Genomic DNA, 23,804 nt, shown 5'->3' on the forward strand with positions numbered 1-23,804 from the left:
TCAGCACAGTCCACAGCGGTTGAGACCGGTTTAGCCTGGGCCTCATACCCAGCTAAACCCGGCCCACCCTGTAGTGGCAATTGCTGGGCCATAAGCCCATCAGCAAACCGGCCCCCAATCGCTGCCACCACATCGGGCCCAACAGAGCCCAGCAACGAATTCAAACGCTGGATCCGTGCTTCGCGGATCTCAGCCGATCGGCTGGCGGCACCGCCGCCGCCGCCACTAGCTTTTTCTTCTTCTTTCTCTGAACCATCTTCCACGCACCGGCCTTGAAAAAATCTAACAAGGTAGGTTTGGGGAGACTCACCTTGGGTAGAGGACCGCGCCAAGGCCGGATCGCCGATGCCGCCGTGCGACGATGAACGACCCGACGAACAATCTCGACGTTGTCCTCCTCCTTCAATCCTAGGCTAGCCGGATCGTCATGAGGGATCGCCAAGTCGACAAGCAACGCCACCTCGTTCTCGGAGTATCCAACCCGGAACACCTCGCAGATCGCGTCCGACGGCGTCGGAGAACTTGCCGGCGGCTCCTCGCCGTCCGAGTCGCCATCCTCGTCATCCGTGTCTCCGGCGCCGTCCAATAGCACCCAGAACCGGCCCCCGACCCGCCGTTCCCCGGCGGATGAGGCCGCCCGTGGCGTCGGCCGTGGAGTCGCCCGCAACATATATTTTTGTTTCTATTGTTCTTCTTTTCAACACCGTTTTGATCAAAATACAAATCAGTGTATGTTGTCACAGACCAATTCGTTGCTTCCCTGTAAGCCATGTTCTGTACTTCTGTATCGCATATGTTTCCTATGGTATTGAATTTTTTCTCTTTGTATCAGTAGTATATGCTTCCATTGCCTGTCACATATGTTTTGATCATTGAAATAGCTGGTCCATGTAAACTATGGTTCCTACTTTAACGTTTCATATATGTTTCTGTAGCAATGCTTTTCTTTCATCCCAGTTTTCTATGCTTCCAGTACCTCATATATTCTGATAGAAAAAAAAATCTTGGTTCGTGTAATCCATGCTTATTTCTTTCTTGTGTTTCCACTGCATATTATTCATGTTTTGATATTCTTATTTTCTCATGGTGCTTCTATTGTATAGATGTTTTCCGCCAAACGACGCCAACCATGCATCCTCAGTTTCTCAAATGCCTTGCACCGACGTCTCCCCACAATGTCGGCGGCGTCAATCTGAAGGCGGCAGAGGAGGTGGTGGATACATGGGCAGAGATAGCAACCGAGGCCCTCCCTAAGGATGTGCTTGTCGGCGTAGTGTGTGAGCGACCAGGATATCGACATGTTGTGGTTAATAGCTGGCTCTAGCGTCCCTGCTGCTTGTTGCCATCATGCCAGTTTTCCTTCGGCAATACTTTGCCTAAGTGTTCCCTATTGTGCCGCTGCAAGCCTGCAACCCAAGACAATACCCTTGCTTCCCAGCGCCCTTTGATGTGCACCTCGTAACAGTTTTTGTTATAATGTAATTATTTTTTGTTGTTGTAATTATATTAAGCTTTTGTTGCATGGGAGCAAATTTCTTTCTCTTTGGTAAACTTTCATTTGTTAGGAAACAATGTACAATTTATGTTTCGGTGGAAATAAATGTAAATGTTTTCATTAGAAGAAAAATCGCGTTGCAATGGAAACAAATTTTCTAGTCGACAGAAACAAATTATTACTTAACTGGTTGGAGGTGAAACAAACATTTATAATGGACCCAAATTTCTGTTGGATCAAATAAATTTGGTTGTGGTTGAAGCAAATTAGTGAGTCGCTGGAAGCAAACTTAATTGTACAGAGTCTTGTTAGGAAACACACAACAAGGGTGGGATGCACGTTCCACTCAAAAAATGGGTGGGATGCACGTTCAGGATAAACCTGCAGCACACAAGTCTGCTTGGAGGAATAAACGGTAAGGCCTTGTACAATGCTAGGTACTTAGAGAAGTGCTTAGATAAATAAACCGGGTTTTTTTGAAGCACCAGTACCTATTTCTACACGAGAGACGCCTAAGGCCTTGTACAATACAAGGTGCTTAGGAGAGATGCTTCGACAAAATAAACCAGGCTTTCCTTAAGCATCGGTGCTTATTTATACAGGGCAGATGCTTAATTAGGCGTCTCCCGTGTAGTAATAGGCATTGGTGCTTCAGAAAAACCCGGTTTATTTCTCTAAGCACCTAGCATTGTACAAGGCCTAATTAAGCATCTGCCCTGTATAAATAAGCACCGATGCTTAAGAAAAGCCTGGTTTATTTCTCCAAGAACCTCTCCTAAGCACCTTGTATTGTACAAGGCCTAAGAGAGAGGGGGGCTAGCTGGGAAAGTCAGCGAGATTATAGGGAGCAGTTATACGAAGGAAGCAGTCAATTAACAAACCAAGGCAGCAAATCTTGAGCGCTCTGGCTAGCAGATCTGACGATCTCCACGCTTCTCATTGGACGGATAGATGCAAAGTGTCTATAGTCTGATGTCTAGCGGTGCCCCTAGATTAAGCACAAATAAAGGCCATCTAGATCAAATTATGTAGCAAGTTGGTTCTAACAATGGTTTTGATGGCGTCAGACCCCACATGGTTGTTGAAGATCCGTAACCAAACATGGGTAGATTCCGTACACTGTCCGTACTGCTGGACTGAATCAAACATATGGTGGTGAACAAGTAGGCGTAATGGTTGAGAACCATATTGGTTAACTTAATGGAGTAAGTTACTCTGTTCCTACTACTGAAAATAGTATGTGTCGCGTCCCATCCGGCGGCTTTCTTAAAATTTCGTAATTTATTGGATGATGACTTGTACAAATGTACGTATGGCCAAAACAAGTTATCATACGTAGGGCTTGTGCGTATGGGCACAATAATTCACGCTAGTGTGTGCGGCTATAACTGGTTAGCAACGAAAAACTATTAACTCACAAATCAGAACTATAGTATCGAAGAAGTAGACATAACTATATAAGTCTAGGTGGTGAACTTAATGGAGTAACTTATTACGATCCTTTTATGGTAAAAAAATATGCAAGGCGCTCCACCAGGCGGCTTTCTTGAAATTTCATATTTTATTCAAAGAAAACCTATACAAATGTATGTATAACTAAGCAAGTGGACATATCGTGGGGCTAGTACTTATGGCTACAACAAGTCTCAATTAGTACGTATTGCTATAACTGGTTAGTACTTGCAAAAACCGCTTGACTGAATCAAGCCAAAATATAGTATTGAAGTAGGTGTAATTATGTCTAAGGCGGCTACCTTAATGGAATAAGTTATTGCGATCCTACTATTTAAAATGAAATATTCAAGCCATTCAGTCGGCATTCTCGAAATTTCATGACTTATTCTAGGAAGACTTTTACAAATGTACATGTTGATAAGCGAGTGGACATACATGGGGCTATAGTATGTATGGCTACAGTAAGTCGCTATTCTAGTACACATGGCCATAACTGGTTAGCACTTTGAAAAATTGCCTGACCGAATTGAGCCAAAAATATATAGTATTGTTTTCGGGAACAAAAATATATACTCTCTCCTATTCATATTACTTGTCGCTTAAATGGATGTATCTAGACGTATTTTAGTGATAGATACATCCGTTTGAGTGACAAGTAATATGGATCGGAAGGAGTAGTTGAACAGGTAGACATAACGACAGTGGTTTATATGGTAGCGAATTTAATGGGGTAAACTGCTATGATCTGGCTACTGTAAAAATGAATGTGAGGCATTCCATCAAGCGGCTTTCTTCAAACGTCATGACTTTGTTGGAGATGAAGATTTCCACAAGAGAAATGTCTAACAGCTCCCAGGTGCCCCTACACCCTCATGAACAGTAAATTCATATTAAATTGAAAACAAAATCAAAAAAATCTGAAACTTTCAGGGATCAAAGATTATCAAAGGTTTGATGTTCATGCAAAGTTTTAGAAACAAATAACCTTCGTGAAGCCCTCACCCAAAAAAACAAAATCACTGCTCAAAAATGTACATAAACTTTGAACAATGATTTTGTTTTTTTATTTGAGTGCTCTTCGAATGTTATTTTTAGCTAAAACTTTGCAAGATCATCAAAAGTTTCATGATGTTCGATGTCCCAAAGTTTCAGATTTTTTTTATTTGTTTTGAATTTACTGTTCATAGAGGGTGTAGGGGCACCCGGGTGCTGAAAATCCTATCTCTTTCCACAAATGTATCATATGGCTAAACAAGTGGACAAAAGTGGGGTGTGGCTACAACAAGTGGCGCAAGTATGTATGGCCATAACTGGTAGGTACTTGGATTACTAGTGTATGGCTACAATATGTGGTACTAGTACGTATGGCTATAAGCCTACTTGGAATGCATTCCATGCAAAACAAAACAAAACAAAAATGGATTACAGGCACTTAGCCGGTTCTTCTTAAGTTCATACTCACTTTTTCCATTTGCATGATTTGACAACTTGCAAACAATATGGATTGTTTATGTTTCTTTTTACCAACAGAAGGACTAGAGTATAAATTGGCTTGAGTAGTATCTCTATATATACCAGCACTTCCGTACTTCAAGTACACCTCTCCTGTGCTCCGACGAAACAGACAGTTCAATGGCAGCAATTCAAGAAGACTGCTCTGGCGAAGAGACGAGGACAACTTTTCACCCGACTCTGTGGGGTGATTACTTCCTTAAATACAAGCCACAATCTTCAGCGCAGGTTAATACTCATACTTGTACTTCAACGTTGTCTAAGATCCTCGTATCTTTAAGCTTCCGTGTAAACAGTGAAATAACGCCTGCGTTACATATTTCTAGATGATGTTGTTCATCAGCTGTTTTAAATCAAGACGAAGTTGAACAACGGAGTGTGTAATTAATTGCATAGTATTATCTGCACATGGGGTACCTCCCCATCTATTGTTTCTATAATCTCAACATGTCGAGGTAGAAGTTTAATTTCTGCATAATATCCAAGCTCCACTTCTCCGAAACTCCATTCATGAAGCACCGTCCGGTTAGTGTATGCAGTGGTTCTACAAATGATGTGGACACAAGATAATCAGCACATAACTGAAAGAAAGGTAAACAAGGAAATAAAACTGAATGAAAGATAAATGAGGAAATAAATTAGTTAACCGGAACTGGAGGTCCAGCGTAACGCATCAACATCAAACTGCAGTACCCTTAAGTGATACTCCCTCCATTCACAAATATAAGATGTTTTGGATATTTCAACATGAACCACATACAAACTTAAATGAGTGAACAAACCCACAAAAATGTGTATATATCCATTTACAAAAAAGTTGGAACATCTTATAGTTGTGAATGGAGGGATAGAGTACCTTTTTGAAACCTCATAATGAAACCTGATGTAATAATCATGCAGCAAACTGTTAGAATTAGAAGCACGGCATAGAATTTTAGATACTAACATGTCGTACACTAACTATATATATTTAGGTAGAAGCATCACATCTAGTGTGCAGCCTGAAATTGGTATGATGCTTCAAATCTTGTGCAGTATTTCCTGGAAGACTCACCTACAAATACCCACTTGTCACACTCCACAAAATAGGCGTGTTGAATAAATTCTATAGAGATATAACACTTAAAACAAGAACAGTACTAGTCATGTCCTGGCTTTGCTTGGAGGACTCGTAACCTCTATAGGAAGGAAGCAGGGACCTAAAGCACATGTCAGTAGCCATATGCGCCTTCTGGTTTATGAGGCATGTACGTATTTCTGGATCATCAATTTGACTAACAAAATATGAAGTATATTTCATAAAAATTAAATCATTAGAAACTTTTTTCAAATATGCAATTAATGGTATATTTTCATTAGCCATATAAACGGGAAATACAATATATCATAGCATATAACTAGTGTATGTCATAATTATAAGGATGTGTAATAAAACTTATATCATCAATAGTGTCATAATTATAAGGTACGTGTAATAAAACTTATCATCAATAGCATATATATAACTCTCTTATTTTGTTGGTCAAATTGGAGATCTAGAAATACATGTCGACCTTATAAACTGGAAGAGAGTGAGTATTAATCTTGGTCCATAATAAAATCATTCGACATCGGACATCCTTTGCGGAAACATTTTTGCATGACATGTGCATTTATAAAAAAACGAATAAAATAAATGTGTCAAACCAATACGACAACCACATGCATGTATGCACATGTCAACCTAATTTAAAATAACTACTTGGGTTATACTTTAGTCAAACACATGATTTAGCTCTTTTGTGGAAACATGACAATACAGCATGCCACCATTGTACACATACAACATAATATTTGTGATATGCAACACTATATTATGATTTACTTTTTCCATGTGAAAATCCGCACTACTGTGGCGATCAAATATCACAAGCAGTTTCCACCTAAGAACTGCCAAAACACTCCGGATTTTTTTAATGCTATGAAACATTTTCATGTGGTGGAAACCAATTTTTAACTAAATGGAACATCTTTACTTTTGTAGGAGTCGCATTTACTTTTATGTGAAATAGAAATATTTTATGGTGGAAATATGTTTACCATAATATGTTTTGTACACCATATTATGTATGCATTAATTTCACCATTATTTGTACTAATGAGTATTTGTCTTCTTCTTATGGGATTGTTATATATCAGTTGTATGAGAGCAATTAGTATTTCTAAATTGACCAAATAGCATATCATAAAACGTAGTGTTCTACATAAATTTGTGTGGTTTTTATTTGTAAAACCATACATTTGCCTCATTGCATATTTCTAGAAGTAAAGTGGTATATAAAATATGTAGCTATAAAAATTTCATTACATAAGATTAAATGGTTAAGACCATCAACTTAAACATAAGATTCATCCAACTTAGAATAGATGGACTTCTACTCTTCTTTGCTTAATCAGGTATGCTATTGTCATCTTATATTCATAGCAGTTGGTGGACTGTAGCATTATGGCTAATATGACACAATCACACGAACCATTAAGGGTCCACATGGTTAACTAATATATAATGGCCGTTATGTCCTTGCAGCAAGCTCACATGAGAGAAAGGATGGAAATACTATTGGAGCAAGTAAGAACAGTGATGAAGGAGGCAAATGAAATCCCCAAAATACTAGAGCTTGTAATCACGATTGAGAGACTTGGTTTGGGCTACCATTATGAGAATGAGATTGCACAACTACTAGATGTTGTTTTGAACTCTGATTATGATGATAATAATCTACACTTGGTTTCCCTTCGATTTCATCTTCTACGAAAAAATAGATATGATGTTTCATCTGGTAAGACCTTATAGATTGATGCAACCTATATAGCAATTGTTTATCTTTTACTAATGAAATGGAAATTGTCGGTATCCATTCCCAATCAAATTTGCAGATGTATTCCATAAATTTGAAGACAAACAAGGAGGTTTTGTTCAGTCAGATACAAATAGTTTGTTGAGCTTATATAATGCAGCACATCTGAGTATCAAGGGGGAGGATGTATTTGACATGGCAGTCTCTTTCACGAGAAGACACCTCCTCGGGGCATTAGAAAATTTGGAATCACCATTTGCAGGGGAAGTTTCCTCTTCCCTTCTTACACCTCCTTTTAGAAGGGTTGGGATATTAGAAGCAAGAAACTACCTACCGTGTTACACAAACAAGGCTACACGAAATGAAGCCATATTGGAGCTTGGCAAATTGAATTTCAATATTCTGCAACTTCATTTTTGTGAGGAGTTGAAAGACGTCACAATGTAAGTTTTATTATTAATTCATTTTGAAATTAATCTAGGTTGCTCTTCATTTTTCTAATAAAAAACTTCACTGGCTTATTTTTATGCACATGCAAGGTGGTGGAATAAGATCAAAATGAAGTCAAGGTTGAGTTTCGTAAGAGACAGAATTGTAGAAACTTATTTTTGGATAAATGGGACTAGCTACAACCTTGAATATTCTTATTCCCGAATCATAGCTACAAAGGTCACCGCTTTCATGACTATAATAGATGACATATTTGACACATATAGCAGCACTGAAGACAGCATGCAACTTGCGGAAGCAATTAATAGGTCAAATCCTCCTTCCCTTCCCGAGTTGATTTTGTAATAGTTGTAATATATAATGGTTTTATAATAATTCCAATACATGAAAATTGACTTGTTTTCTATCAAAGAACAAAGTGGCAAATATTACTAACGATTTATACATTGGAATTAAGCATGAAGCCACAAATATTAGTAACGATTTATACAAACTAAAAAGGAACAAAGTGAAGTGTTGCATTAAGAGGAATTCATTGCATTAATTGTTTCTATGCTCATGATGTCCATGATTCTTTTGGGCGGTGTATTAGCAATGTTAATACATTTGATGTGCCTTATATGTATCACAACAATGGTTTCACTTCACAAAAGAAGTACTAATAAATGTACTAGGATGTAAAGTATGTAATAAATGTTGTAGATCACACACTAATTACACTATAGCATAGATACTATACAAAACTATAAATAAGTCTATAATGGAAAGCATACATAAAAATGTATGTCTTTAAATTATTATGTTCTAGTATGGGAAACGGTTTATCAATATATGTGGTAATATTAGAGTGAAAGTTAGGACTACGTCATGGATCTACTGTGTCATATGTGAAAGTACCATTATGGATTATGGAAGTAACCATATTAAAATTTTGTAGAAACACAAATTGATTGGAATCTGAAGTTTCAAAAAACATAATTGCAGCTTAAATATTTCTCTACTATAAGCATTATGTTCTGACATGGTTAAACGCAGGTGGGACGAAGATGCAGTAAATGTGCTTCCAGAATACATGAAGGATATCTACTTATATTTGTTGGAAACATTTCATTCTTTTGAGGACCATTTAGGACCTGAGAATAGCTACCGTGTGGTTTATCTAAAAGAAGCGGTAAGTATTACTCTATTTTATTTTTTCATACAAAGTTGGTCGTGTAGAAATCACACCTAGTTTATTTTGATGTATATTCCTTTTTAAATATCTCCCAGTTGAGCCTCTTCAAGACAGAATAACATCGCTCTAGCTAACTACATAAATGTTATAAAAAATAGTAGTATACTTTAAGTAAAGAACTTAGAAATAGATTAAACTATTTGCATGTCTACATGAGAATATAATTATTATTTTCCTTGAATAGTGGTTTTACAATGTGTAGGACTACGTTGGACGAGTGAGTATATTGTAATGCCTCTTGTTTCTTAGCATTAGGGGTGGTTATAAATAGTCTTCAGTTAAAAGCTAACCACACAATTATATTTGAAAAGTATGCACCTTGGGTGAGAGTGCCGGAGATAAAAAAACTCCAACGGGCACTTAAGCATACATGGCAATCTCATAAAGTCCCTCACCACTAAACTACTTAGAGCCACCAAACTTGAGCCAATACTAATAGAAGGTATGAAAAAAGTAGCATACATGCTGAAATTCTGGCCCGTACACTTTGGACAGTCGAGAGGAAAGTCCTAGCTAGACAATTTGGAGTTTAAAATAAATACTATGGAAAATATTAAGAGAGAGTTGTTTCCACTAAAGTATTTGACTCGGAGCTTCTAGTAAATTTTAAGCTTCCATTCTAGATTTTAATATGGTTAAGTAGTGGCATCCCACTCCATAAGGTAATCTTATGAGGCTTTGTACAACGCAGTTTAAGCGTTAGCACGTAAGCTTTCTCCTGCTATATGATGCACCTGTTTTGGTACGATTTTCCTATAATCAATATAATTACTCAAATCAGTCAAGAAACTTTGTAATGGGATTTTATAATCAACAACTCTTGTTGTCTTCTTCTCCAATTCATTTGGCAATTGTCAGTTGGTGTTTAACATGACCGTGTGCTTGGAGCACATATTTGTTAGTCATTAATCCCTGAACCATTGTCATCAGTCCTCAATGTCAATTTAGGGACCTACATGCACTTCAATTTAGGTCATGAGTTGAACCTAGCTAGTTTGTAGTACGCATGTTTTTATTTCTTCGAAATGGAATCAAGGGAGGTCCTCCAATTGAAAATAGACCGGACACATCTTTTTGAACATGTTATGAATGACATTGTCGGTGACTCAACTACATGCGACTCGTTTGTAGATATTTTGTAGTAGTCACTATATCATTTTCACCATATGTTCTTTGCAGAAGAAAAATCATCATATGTTGTTTTACAAATTGTATGTATGATTTAATCAACAATGCTTAAAATATATATATATTGCAATTTGTTATTTTAACATGTAGATGTTGAACTTTCCATGAAAAGCCTTATTCTCTGGTAATGTTTTCTTATTTCTCTTCCCCAAAATGTAATCAATGGAATTTCAATTCTACAATAATTACACTTTATTGACTCATAATTGTCACATCAAGGCGATACAAGAAACACGAATTCACATTCGGCTTCTGCATGACTAGGATACACACGGCCAGAACAACCACACACACACACACACTAAAAGAGAATGCACGCAAAATGCTTGCAAAATCAAGTTATAAAGAACCAAGGAAATGCCGATGGCGAGATGGCAGGGGCGCCGCTCCATAGACTATGCCGCCAACCATATAGAAACACAATCGATATTTTAACCTTGAATGTCTTCATTTAAACCAATTTTAATGTATTGGCACTTTAGCAATATTACAACATTTTGAGTGATTTTTTTGTGGGGTGAGTGATTATTTTTTATCAAATGCAGTTCAAGAAATTGGTTCAAGCATACAGTGATGAACTAAAATGGCGTGATGAAAATTATGTACCAAAAACACTTAATGAACACCTTCAAGTTTCATCGGTAAGTATTGGAACCTCTGTGGTAGCATGTGCTATATTTGTTGGCATGGATGACACAACAGTGGAAACTCTCAATTGGGTGTCGAGCGACCAGAAACTTCTGAAGTCTTTTGCTATATATACACGTTTCACGAATGACATGGCATCAGCAAAGGTATTTATATATACTTGGAGATGTGATCACCTTCCGATGATTAGTTTGCATGCATGCATCTTCGCAAAGTGACGAAGTAATCTGAACATATATAAGTGTAAACATGTATTTTTAAAATAGATAGCTATACATAATGAATATTGATTATACTCACGAAGGCACATATTGTGTTATTTTGTATGCTTACATCATGATAACTGCATGTTTCTATTGTATACCTAGCCTATGCGAACTTGAACATACAAGTTTAATTTTAAAGTTTTAGGTTATAGTCATTTACATCCTCTCGTAACTCATGCATGCTTTGAAGTGAAGCTGGATTAATCATGGCCCGACCCGGGTAAGGGCGATGATTGTAGGACGTACACAGGTTGAATAGGGGCGCATAACATGTACATCATGTGTAGTATAATATCTAGCATACTGAAATACAACATACAAGTCTAGTTCAAAGTGTCGTTGGCCTATGTACCTTGATTAATTAATGGTAGCGATAAAAGCACTAAAGGAACATGAGGAGAGACTGGGCGGAAGCAACAAATAATGTCTTTTAAATTTCATCTAGGGGCCTTCCGAACAATAAGGCCATCCCCGAGATTAACCAAATGAATGTACCAAAATTAGTAACTGATATTTTGTACCATATACATTCTTGTAGCGTGAGCAAGCAGGGGGGCACTGTGCCTCTACTATCCAATCGTACATGAAGGAGCATGGGACGACAAATGATGATGCATGTGAAAAGATAAAAGAACTTATCGAGAACTCATGGAAGGATATGTTACACCATTATCTCGCATTGACAGATCAACCAATGGTCGTGCCCCAAATGATACTTAACCTTTCAAGGACTGTGGATAACATGTACAAGCATACCGATGCATACACTAATTCAGAGATACTTAAAGATACAATAAGGATGCTTTTTGCTGAGCCAGTGGAATAGATATACAGGTCTCGCAACCACAAGGGATGCATACGTCGAAGATGGTCATCGGAAGTGGTCTTTCTGGAGTACCTCGATATCAATGTATCTCGTTAGTTAAATAAACATGTTGTGCTCATTATTCAGGAATGTAACACTTTTAATAGACGTTGTTTTCAGTATTGATCATTTTCAAATAAAAATGCATTGTTGAGCTCAAGAATGTAAATAGTTTAGAATAAATTATTGATTTCATTGCAGTTACACGGTCATCATTCATTCATTTGCTCATCTACGGGCATGCACTCGTCGACCATGCTAACCTAGACGTTTTGTCATGCACATGGTATAATGCACTAGGAAAAATAATCGTCGAAACATATAAGTTACACTTCAAAAGCAAAAAAGTTATGTCATCTTATCCTCTATGTTAGGATTAGCATTTGGTTTACCACTAGTAGCAATTGACATGGATATGATGCTTTTTCTTATATTCTCAATTGAATACTAGCTTCCACAATCTGTTGCCTATTTTGGTTATCATAGCTATCATGTTATCTACTGTTTTTTGGATTAAACTTAAAGGGAAAATGCTCAATTGTTCAACAAGAGAAAGAGAGAGAGAGAGAGAGAGAGAGAGAGAGAGAGAGAGAGAGAGAGAGAGAGAGAGAGAAAGGCCCGTCTTGTCTTAGCTAAGAGAAAGATGGTCTTTAAATAAAAGACAAGGCAGCCGTTGTATGGGATGTCTTCCCTTATTCAAGGGCTTTCTAGTTTGATTTTTTTAAGATCCTGTAAACATTAATTGCTAGAGATCACACTTTGGAGATAATCCATCATATATAATGGTTGTTCGGCTTCTCTCAATGACGTCAAATACATAGGAGAAAAACACCTTATCGACTATTGACATGCCATAAGCATCATTTTCCGTAAGTTAATTTTATCGTGATAAAACTGAAAAAGGCTTACTGCTTCTCTAGAGAAACATTAGTCTCGTGTTCCCGCAAAAAGAATGCAGACTCATCTTATACTTGTTTATTTTCTTGGCGGAAAAAAGACAACTTATAGTAAAGTAATTCTTAGTTGATGATGTCGTCTGCATGACTTGACTATGCTTTGGTTGATGTGTGAATGGCAAAAAAAAAGAGTTTTGTTCTTGCATTAGTGTCATCTTCTACGTCTCCTTGGATTGGATGGTGAACGGTAACAAAAAAAAGGAAATGTGGCTAATCCTTCATTGCATCTGCTAGCTGCTTGTAAACCAAGCACGAAAGAATTCTTCAGAAATGATAAGATTATTTCGTCGAGGCGTTGGAGGCGTGACTGGCAGTCAACGGGAGCGAGTTGTACCAGTTTGACCATGGCGAAGCCCACGCTGGTGGTGGACAACCTCAGGCCCAGCAACATCGCTTGGCGGCTTTGCTGTTGCAAGGAGCTGAACCCTGCATTCTCTAACAAGACCATTTGAAGACCAGAGTGCAGTTGTGCCAAATCTCATTGTGCAGCTCTCTTACGATGTGGGCTTGTCAATGGGCAATGGCTCAAATTTCACTGAGATATATGAGATATCGCAACAATGCCATTTCTATCTTTTCGTGTATTGAAGTTATGTACTCTACTGTATTGTGCTCTAAAATTTACATTGAGAACCCTAGACCATTCAGCGACAATTACCGTTGCCATAACGATCCGTTAACGATATTAAAGTTATGTAAGACAATTAGTATTATTATGCAAAACCAAAGCAAATACAAACTTTTGTAGCGGAGTTCATGAGTTTCAGTTTTAAAATTTTCTTGAGTACGAGTAGTTTTTTCTTTAAAGTGTGTGCGCGTGTGTATGCGTGTGGGTGCGCACGTGCATGCGTGAGAGAGAGAGAGAGAGAGAGATGAGCGTAGTGTAATAAAAAAGTCACCAAGTGTGCTTAGTCATAAGAAGACAAATACAGTAAATTTGAAGAAAAAAATAGTGAAAATCTGAAACTTTGTGGCATTGATTGTGACAAACTTTGTGTAATTAAAAAGTCACCAAGTTTTTGTGGACAAATAATATTCTAGGCGCTCATACATAAAATAACAAAATTGGTGCTCAAACTTGTGTGCACTGTTGAGTGTTGAGTAGAACTTTTTTTTTGTCTTGAGCTCGTGGGACGTCATATGGGCACCAAATTTTGGAAGCACGAAAGTCATTTTGTCATAATCAATGCCACGAAATTTCAGATTGTTTTTTATTTTGTTACTTTTTTTACTGTTCTTGGAGGTACGATGGAGCCGAGCCACATTACAAATCTCTGAAAAGATTATTTGTTATTCTGACTCGCTATTTATTATTTATTTTCTTCCGCCAGACCACATATGAATGAACTTTTTCAAAGATATTTTTTGGAATATAACTCATCTAATATGTACACATGATATTTTGTTTGGATTTTTTAAAATTATATCCAACTCAATTTGAAATTTCTAAAATAAAAAAAGAGTGTTTTTTTAGGTAAATAAAAAAAGAGTGTGTGCCCCTCCCCCTCAGAGCATAAAGTCCTTTGTTGGGCTGGCGAACAGCAGATGGGCCGGGTTCTGGGGGAAAGCAGAACGAAGCATCTTCCTGCTTTTGCGCCCAAAAGAAAAGAGAAAAAAACCTGCTTTTCCGGCCCCTTCCTTCCCCCATCTTCCTCTGTTCGCTCCCCACTCCAGTACTCCACTCTGAGGTCTGAGCAGGGGGCAGCAATGGCGCTCCTCCACCTCCTCTCCCTGCTCCTGCTCCTACTCTGCGCGGAGCCGGCGCTGGCGGGGGACCCCTTCGCCTACTTCGACTGGGAGGTCGCCTACCAGTCGGCCCGCCCGCTGGGCGTCGCGCAGAAGGTCATCGCCATCAACGGCCAGTTCCCGGGGCCGCCGTTGAACGTGACCACCAACTGGAACGTGGTGGTCAACGTCCGCAACGCCCTCGACGAGCCGCTCCTCCTCACCTGGCACGGCCTCCAGCACCGCAAGAACTCATGGCAGGACGGCGTCACCGGCACCAACTGCCCCATCCCCGCCGGCTGGAACTGGACCTACCAATTCCAGGTCAAGGACCAGGTCGGCAGCTTCTTCTACTCCCCCTCCGCCTTGCCGCTCCACCGCGCCGCCGGCGGCTACGGCGGCATCGTCGTCAACAACCGCGACGTCGTCCCCATCCCCTTCCCCTTCCCCGACGGCGGCGACCTCACGCTCTTCATCGGCGACTGGTACCTCAGGTCCCACAAGGATCTCCGGAGGTCCCTCGACGCCGGCACGCCCCTGGGGGCCCCCGACGGCGTGCTCATCAACGGGCTCGGCCCCTACCGCTACAACGACTCCCTCGTGCCGCCGGCGATCGCCTACGAGCGGATCAATGTGGAGCCCGGGAGGACCTACAGGCTGCGGGTGCACAACGTGGGGGTCTCCACCAGCCTGAATTTCAGGATCCAGGGACACAGCCTGCTGCTCGTGGAAACCGAGGGCTCCTACACCTCGCAGCAGAACTACAGCAACATGGATATTCATGTTGGACAGTCATACTCCTTCCTGGTCACCATGGATCAGAATGCCAGCACCGACTACTATGTCGTCGCCAGTGCCCGATTCGTCACCGACCCCGGCGCCGTCGATAAGCTCACCGGCGTCGCCATTCTACATTACTCCAACTCCCAGGGTCCGGCCTCTGGCCCTCTCCCTGCTGCCCCTGATGACCAGTATGACACTGCATTCTCCATAAACCAAGCCAGGTCCATCAGGTACTTACTTACTGCTTCCTCCACGCCACATTTTCGTTTGTACTATTCATCATATCCTGATGCTGTAAAGTAAAACACACAATTGTTTGTTTCAGGTAGGTGGAATGTCACTGATGATGCTACATTTTGGTTTGTTTTTGTTTGGAATGTTACTACTGATGTGCTGCTGTAAAACACACAATTGTTTTGTTTCAGGTGGAATGTTACCGCCAGCGGTGCCCGCCCCAACCCGCAGGGTTCATTCCATTATGGTGACATTACCGTGACCGATGTGTATCTGTTGCAGAGTCAGCCGCCCGAGCTCATAGACGGGCAACTGCGTTCTACTATCAATGGGATCTCTTACATTGCTCCATCCACTCCATTGATACTTGCACAATTATTCAATGTCCCCGGAGTGTTCAAACTGGATTTCCCAAATCATCCGATGAACAGACTGCCAAAAGTCGACACCTCGGTTATAAATGGAACCTACAAAGGCTTTATGGAGATCATATTCCAAAACAACGCCACAACAGTGCAGAGCTATCACTTGGATGGATATGCATTCTTTGTCGTTGGGTAATTATCTTGCAACACCTTTCATTTCCTCTTCTTCATCCAGATCTTCTTTGCTTAACTATGGTTGGTTATTCTCATTTTCAGGATGGACTATGGATTGTGGACTGACAACAGTCGAGGTACCTACAACAAATGGGATGGTGTTGCACGGTCAACAATCCAGGTGCTGAAATTCATGCCTTATTGTCCTTATGGATATCTACTTTACTTTGTGGATTATGTCTATTATACATAGTAGTAGTCAACAGAAACCCGAGAAATTATACCATATCTGTTTTAGAATGACAGTTTATAGAAGGTAGTTGTAACCTGGGGGGAACCATTTTTGTTAGTAGTAAAAGTATGAGCTTTTAGTAAGCTTGCTAGAATTAAAAAACTATGTTTTGGTCCTTCTAATATTTTCTAGGAGATTCGCGGAATGGCAGATAAAAGCTATGGCGTGAGTCTATTCGCAGAGTTGTTTATGTGTGCCTGACTGAAGAAAATGTGTCATGTATAGAGTAATCACATTAAGCAAAATTCTTAGGCACATCATTTGAAATAATATGTGGATGGCTAAACACATTCAAACAATCCTTTTTGGCTTAGTAATTTTCATGGCATTGAAAAATCTGTAAGTGATGAACTGAAAACATTAACAGACAGTTGCATTGCTTCCAGCCAGGGAACTGCTATATCTGAACTTTGATGTATTATTTTTTTATGGGATCCGTTGATTGATTTGGGAGGTTTGTGGATGAGAATGCAGGTATTCCCGGGCGCTTGGACTGCTGTGCTTGTGTTCCTTGACAATGCAGGGATATGGAATTTGCGCGTGGAGAACCTGGACAGCTGGTACATGGGGCAAGAACTGTACATAAGCGTGGTGAACCCGGAGGAGGACCACAGCGACAAGACGCCGCTTCCTCTACCAGATAACACAATTTTCTGCGGCGCGCTCTCGAGCCTACAGAAGTGAGCTTAATTTACTCTCTCTGTTTCCTTTTTTGTTTGTGGCAAGGAATGGATGCAGAGGAGAGCAATATAACGGTAGGATGTTGTATTGCTTGCAGAGAACAATCTCATAGGTTCCAGTACTCTGGAGCTTCGCAGGTTGGGAAGACGGTGTCCACAGCGATGATCTCGATGACATGGTTGGCTGCTACCTGGTTGCTATATAGATAGACGAAGACACTGCATGGACCTGTTTTGTGGAAATGAGGAAAGGAGGAGAGAAAATCATACAGTGGCAGTGCAGAGACAGGAGGATGTTTTTTTTTGGGTTAGTTTAAAGCAATGGATGCCCCCAATTGTAGAGTAGATGGAGTAGGAGGAAATTAATCATCCCATTCAAGATGTGTAGTGCTACTAGCTAGTTTTTGTGTGTATGTGTTTACTGCTTCAAATTCATCGCAGTCGTTGCCAGCTTGGATTTGGACCGGAAGTCGGTCCCGGGCACGGGCACGCATATGGGTACCAACTTGGTCTCCTGAATGTAGAGGGGAGGAAGTTGTCATGTGTTTGAAATTGGACTGAAAAGGAGTATCTTGCATTTTGTGATTATATATGCAAGCAGGCACTAACGACAACTGGAAGACTGGTTGTTGTCGTTCTTCTCCTGATGTCTGTTCAGTTTGGTTCTTGGCTGGCAGGTAGCTCTTGGTTTCTTAGCAGACTTGCCCACGTTCAAGCAGGAGATCAATCTCGGTACAATCTTCTTTATTAAAACCTCTGTGGTTATATTAAAATGAGGAGGGTATCAACACCCATACAGCCATACTTTTTATAACAAATGAAGAGTTGGCCTGAATCAGTTAGACCTTGCAAATTAAGTATCTCATAATCGCATACATTTACAAGGAAGCTAATAGGTGGAGAGAAAATAATTTGTCTTGTTTGATTTGACGCGCTTCCTGAAGTTTAGTCGCCAGGAAATATTTGAAAATCTCACTCACTACACATGACTAAGCCTAAAGTTGAGTTGCCCTTTTTTAGTTGTGCCTTTTTGTTGCAAATATTAGTGCAATTTCTTGTTCATGGATTATATATGAAGCGACGATGGTTCATGTAGCACCCCGATGACCGACACTATGCAAGAGGGAGAGGGCCTTGCCATGTCACGTATAGGCGGTAGGCCCAAACCAACGAACCATTTTTTTTGAGGGGAAACCAACGAACCATTGAACGGTAAATTAGACTCACTCGGTGTTCTAGACGTGCCCAGTGTTGGGTGTTGCATTCTAACCAGCATCGAAACTTATGGGGTAATTTAGACCATATGGTTAGCTAGGCTGTAACATATATTTCTCTCTTTGGTTGGATGCTGATCCAAAAGCCGAGAAATGTTGCCGATATTTCGAAAAAAGATCAGGTAACACACCTCCAAATTTTAGCCCCCACAAATTAGGCATGTCAATGACCACTAAAGACCAAGTGTCTGGTGGTTGATATGGACAGGGCATGGTTTGGTCTTATATGTCAATGACCACTAAAGAAAACATGCATTGTAGTTGGTGTGGCTAGGTCTCAGTCGGCTAAGACTTTTAACCAAGTCTCAGTCAAGTGTTTTAATATATAAGAAGAAGAAAAGGAAAAATTGAAAGAAAAAATTATATAGAATCCCCATGCGAGATCAAACAAATATAGCATCGGCTGAGACATAACCAAGTCTAAGTCGATTGAGACTTAGTTTTGCTCAATTATGCATTTGCTAAAATGATGGATTATTGCTGCTCAATTATAGCACAAAGCAAGTCTAAAGGGAGAGATGGGTAATACAGTATCCTAGGCTTCTTTTAAGTTTTAACCCACCACTGACCAGCATTCCTTTTCACTTTCGCTTTTGTTGAGTCAGCCAAGGCAGGCAGCCAACCAATCCTAGCTCAGCCCAGCTCTGCTAAGCTGCCTCCCCATCCTCCTCCTTCCTCCTGGAGGATTCTTCCCCTCCTCCGCCTTTCTCCGTCCAGCAGAGATTGCATCCGATTCCAGTTCCAGACCCAGCTCCATCCCCCTCTCCCCCCTTCCAAACCCTAGACCCAAGCTATCAAGCAGCCCGTCGCGCTCACCTCGTCCCCCTCCTCCCCCTTCTTGCTGTCTCCGTCCATGTGATTGACTTTCTTGACCCAAGCAGCAGAGCCGGGGCGGAGCAGCAGCCATGGCGGCGGCGTGCGCGGCGGCGCGGATGTTCGCCTACAACGCGACCCTCTGCGCGTGCGACCCGGGGTACTACCTCTCGCCCAACGGCACCGGCACGGCCTGCGTCTCCCTCCCCGCCTCGGGCGACGGCAACACCTTCGCCGACTGGCAGGTCGGGGCCGTCGGGGCCGGCTCCCGCAACCAGACGCTCTACTTCCTCGCCCCCGTCCTCTCCCTCGACGCCGTCCGCCGCCTCACCCAGTCCCAGGCCGTGCTCCTCTTCACCGCGCTCGTCACCCTCCTCTCCTGGCTCGCCTTCTGCGCCGCCGCCAGGCTCGCCGGCCGCGACCCCACCGGCAACAAGAGGCTCTTCCGCGCCCGCTTCTGGATCAGCCGCCTCGACTGCATCTTCGACACCCAGCACTGGGCGGTCAGTACTACTCACTAACATCCATCCATTCATCCATTGATTTCCTTTTTCGTTGCACACATTATCTCCAGTGGCCAAAGCATCCACTCGTTCATCGATTGCTTTCCCTTCTTGTGCCACACATCCAATAATTAATGAGGAATTCCGAATAAATAAATAAAATTACTGTTACAGCTTCGTTTGCTTCGCCTAGGCGTCTTGGATTGCTTCGCCTTCCCCCAAGCGTTTCCTCCTACTTTTCCTCTTGGTCGGCTGCTTGCTTCCGTGTGGCGAACTGGGATTGCCTTTTGAAAAATTTACCATTCTTTGCCTGCTGTGGAACACACGTGTACTCTTGTCGCAATCAGCATGTCATAATATATCCTTCTGATCTGAAAGTGGGTTGCAATTGCTGTCCAAATGTAGGCTGACCAGCAAGTGCTCAAGAAAAGGAAGACAGAGCTGGGTGGAATGTGCTCGGTTGCTGCCCTCATACTCTTCATTGGATTAGTCACTGTGTAAGTCAGCTTCACAAAATTCATCTAGTACACTCAAAATTCTCACACTTGGAAAGTTGGGTACTCAATCCAAATGTGTCGATGCAGGCTGTTGTACCAAGCTATCAACAGGCGCAACATCGAGGTGCATCGAGTCAAGCCAGCCAACGCTCCTGATCTCTTGGCTTTCGTCAACGACATCGAGTTCCACATCACCACCATCTCGAGCATGTCCTGCTCTCAGGTGACCGCGCCTTCGACGATCGCGATGGGGACGCCCGGGTTCATGGACTTCAGGGTGTTGCCTCTCTCGACGCTCTTGACCTACAGTTGCCAGAACACGAGCCAGGGGCCGTCTATCACGCTCAAGTGCAGCGGCTGCAGAATGCCTCCAAGAGACCACTACGTGTCCTGGCAGTTTGTCGACCTGCCGAGGCGACCGGCGCTAGCTGTTGGCTTCCAGTTTAACCTGACTACCAAGCAAACCGGGGACAATGAGCACGTGAGCTTTGTCAGTGGGACCATAAACTCTGACAACTATGGTGATGAGAAGCTCAAGACATTCAGGGGGACAGACTCCAACGTGCTCAAGATTCAGCTGTTTCCCCAGATATACAACAAACTTAACAACCTGAAGCTCTTGCAGCCACTGCTTCAGGACTTCACTCCAGGGTCTACCTTTTCGGATGTCAGCAGCTTGAACGCTTCCCTGCAGAACCCCACAGATGGAGTATTAAACACTACGCTCTACATAAGTTATCTTTCAGACTACATTGTTGAGATTAGTAACGAAAGTGTCATAGGCCCAGGTGAGTCTCTTATGATGACAAGGCTGAGCATTTCTGTTTGATTTTCCAGTTTATTTAGTGGCCAAACTATTTCCTAGTAACCAACTACTTAAGGATTATGGGCTATTATAGCAATATTACTTCAGATCCAACTAATAACTACCATATGAGTTGTCCCAAACATTTTCCTCCATGATAGGCTTTCCAATCCTAGAGGACCTGGATTAGTGTGTGGTTAACTAAATTCGATCTTGATATAGCTGTTTGATTTGCTTAAACTTTAAAATTAGCTCACAGCTATACTGGTTTAAACTGATCATGTTACTGCAGATATGAATATATGGTTACAGAAAGCTTTCTACTTGTAACACACAGGGAATTTGTTTCCAGCTCACAATGGGTTTCACTTAGTAGAACCATGCTACATTGCTACTTCCTGAGACTGAAAGTAGCTTAAGCCTGAATTCCTGGCATGGTAACGAATCCTGCATTTCTTCTCCAGATATGAAAGTACTTAATCCACAAGCAACTTTTAGGTTGCAATATTTCTCAAGATGATTTTCTACATGCCTGCACACCAAAGCAACCAAATAGGCCATAATTAATAACCTTGTGCGCCACATAGCTACATACTTTTGTGGTTATAATGAGGACCCACTTGTGAGAAAGTTGGCCCAAGTGTCGGACAAAACTCGCTGGCAGTTATATGAGTTGTGAATTTGAACTTTGGCTAATTTGTGCAGTTTACTTTTCTATCATCTAATCTAATAGTGATTGTTTCCTGCAGTCAGTATAATTGCGAGTATTGGTGGCCTTTATGCCTTCAGTATAGCGATATTTCTCTGCCTCATGGCTCAAGTAAGTTCATGGAAATTTACTGTATTTTTTTACTTGGTGACACTGAAAAAAGGAATAAGCGTGCGACGACGTGTAAACTGATTTGGTATGCAACTGACTATTATTTGGACTCTTCAGTGTGAAGCTAGGATAAAGAAGCTCCGTAATGAGGATACAAGAATGCTGAAAATTCTGAGCAAACGGCGAGCTCAACAGAATTGGGATAAGGTGAAGCATGTCTTGGTCCAACGATAAACATTATATATGGCATCCGTGGGGCTGCGTCGCTGATTAATAAAGGATACTGATTTTGTTGTTTATAGGTGAGAAAGTTTGTGATGTATACCTGGGGCCCTAGCAACTTGGATCCAACTGACAGAAGTGGCAAGTGGCCTGAAGCTTCAATGATGGATTCTCTCCATGAATCCTTCCACAAGAAAAGAAAACCGACTAGACGAGCTACCTCGATTGCTACCAGAACGATGAGAGATCATCCTGATGTGGTAAATTAAATGTCCCTTTTCAATAGTTTCTGCGGATAAATTTGTGCATTATAGTACTATATCTAGTTTTGGAAGTTTGTGGTCAATTCCATTCGGTTGAATCCTACTTTTACTTTTTCCTTGATTTTTTTTTCTTAACTTCTGTGCACAATACCGCGTGCAGGGATCAATTGACATCGAAAGAGCTGGGTAGATGCAGGGATCAATTGACATCGAAAGAGCTGGGTAGATGCAGCATTAGACAACCTTGATGCGCCTGTATGGGCGAATCCTGCAGGAAGAAGTTTGTATTGGTTGAGGCACGCGACCAACCATACTGAAGATTCTTTTGTTTTTGTCAATATGATCTATGTCCAGGCAAAAAGTGTACAGCGGTAGGTAGTTTGTAATTGTAAACTTGCGACAGCTTGATTTCATTGGACAAGCACGATTATTTCTTGAGCATATGATGGATGGATTATGGATGTGTGATTGGATCTCCTTTTCTTTTCAGCAATTCCAACCATCCATGTGAACTTGCAATGGCCTGGAAGTGGAAGATCCCTTTTGTGTAGTGGATGACTTTACGATAATTCATCCTGGAGCCCGGGCTCAGCTGCTCCCGGTCAGTAAAAAATTCAAAACAAATACTAGAAAAATTCAAAAAATTCCAATTTTTTTGTGTGGTAGATAATTTGATGCGTGAGGTCCGCACCAAATTTCAACTCATTTGGATATTTGAGTAGGTCTCGGCAAAAAAGACAAATCGGGTCAAAACAGTTCATGAACAGTAAACTTTTTTACAGACCCCGATTTTGTCTTTTTTGCACAGACTTGCTCAAATGTCCAAACGAGTTGAATTTTTCAGCGAACCTCACGCATCTAATTATCTACCACACAAAAAAAATTGGAATTTTTTGAATTTTTTTTGTATTTGTTTTGATTTTTTCCGTGAGCGTGGGTGCAGCTGAGCCCGGGTGCAGATTCGCCGCACTCATGATTTTATGTTTTTTTTAGAAGGGGGTAGCTTTTCTGTCTTCCTTCCATTTATGCCACCACTGAGAGGTGGGGCTGGACCAGTTTTGCCAAGCCATTTAGCTGGGAATTTGAAAGTAAACTAATACTCCCTTTTTGTTCCTTTATTAGCACGCAAATGCGCACTACAATTCGGAACTTCAGCAATAAAGAAAAAAATGCACTATAAAGAGGAATGGAGGGAGTATTGAGTTGCATCGCTGACCAAATCCTCCAATAAATTCCACAAGTAATTCCCTGGGATGGTGCGCAACAAAGTAAATTCATAGATTTCAGAGGAATGAAGACAGTGAGTAGAGAGAAGGTCCATTGAAGTTCTCAAAGGAACAAAATTCAAACACTCGTTAGATTCCCTATAAGATGGAGGTCAAAATTAAAAACACTTGTTAGATTCCCTGATGCTCTTGCCAATTATCTCTTTCTCCTGTTTTTTCCTT

The 23,804-nt window shown here is 41.1% G+C and overlaps 2 protein-coding genes across 4 annotated transcripts; both read left to right on the forward strand.

The window, feature by feature from the left end:
• The first annotated feature begins 6,868 nt into the window (after positions 1-6,868).
• Positions 6,869-11,911, forward strand: LOC123074030 (7-epi-sesquithujene synthase-like). The gene is made up of 6 exons (XM_044496984.1): positions 6,869-6,898; positions 7,029-7,281; positions 7,379-7,742; positions 8,785-8,920; positions 10,717-10,812; positions 11,624-11,911. Exons 1-6 carry the CDS (start codon positions 6,869-6,871, stop codon positions 11,909-11,911), a joined length of 1,167 nt encoding a protein of 388 aa, XP_044352919.1.
• Positions 11,912-14,556: 2,645 nt separating this feature from the next.
• LOC123077240 (monocopper oxidase-like protein SKU5) lies at positions 14,557-23,470 on the forward strand. 3 transcript variants are annotated; one of them, XM_044499473.1, is made up of 12 exons: positions 14,557-15,644; positions 15,840-16,205; positions 16,290-16,368; positions 16,954-17,159; positions 17,258-17,272; positions 19,557-19,749; positions 20,155-20,246; positions 20,334-21,034; positions 21,801-21,871; positions 21,989-22,078; positions 22,174-22,353; positions 22,517-22,843. In XM_044499473.1, the coding sequence occupies exons 1-12, from the start codon at positions 14,614-14,616 to the stop codon at positions 22,544-22,546; spliced, it is 3,054 nt and encodes a 1,017-aa protein (XP_044355408.1). In that variant the 5' UTR covers positions 14,557-14,613; the 3' UTR covers positions 22,547-22,843. The 3 variants fall into 3 exon arrangements, 2 of the variants coding, with proteins under 2 accessions (XP_044355408.1, XP_044355407.1); XR_006436502.1 differs by lacking the exons at positions 14,557-15,644; positions 15,840-16,205; positions 16,290-16,368; positions 16,954-17,159; positions 17,258-17,272 and adding an exon at positions 22,847-23,470 and having other exon boundaries at positions 19,028-19,749; positions 22,517-22,727; XM_044499472.1 differs by lacking the exons at positions 19,557-19,749; positions 20,155-20,246; positions 20,334-21,034; ... (2 more) ...; positions 22,174-22,353; positions 22,517-22,843 and having other exon boundaries at positions 17,239-17,915.
• The last annotated feature ends 334 nt before the right edge of the window (positions 23,471-23,804 follow it).

This window comes from Triticum aestivum, chromosome 3D, assembly GCF_018294505.1.
Source record: "Triticum aestivum cultivar Chinese Spring chromosome 3D, IWGSC CS RefSeq v2.1, whole genome shotgun sequence".
NCBI classification, from domain to species: domain Eukaryota; kingdom Viridiplantae; phylum Streptophyta; class Magnoliopsida; order Poales; family Poaceae; genus Triticum; species Triticum aestivum.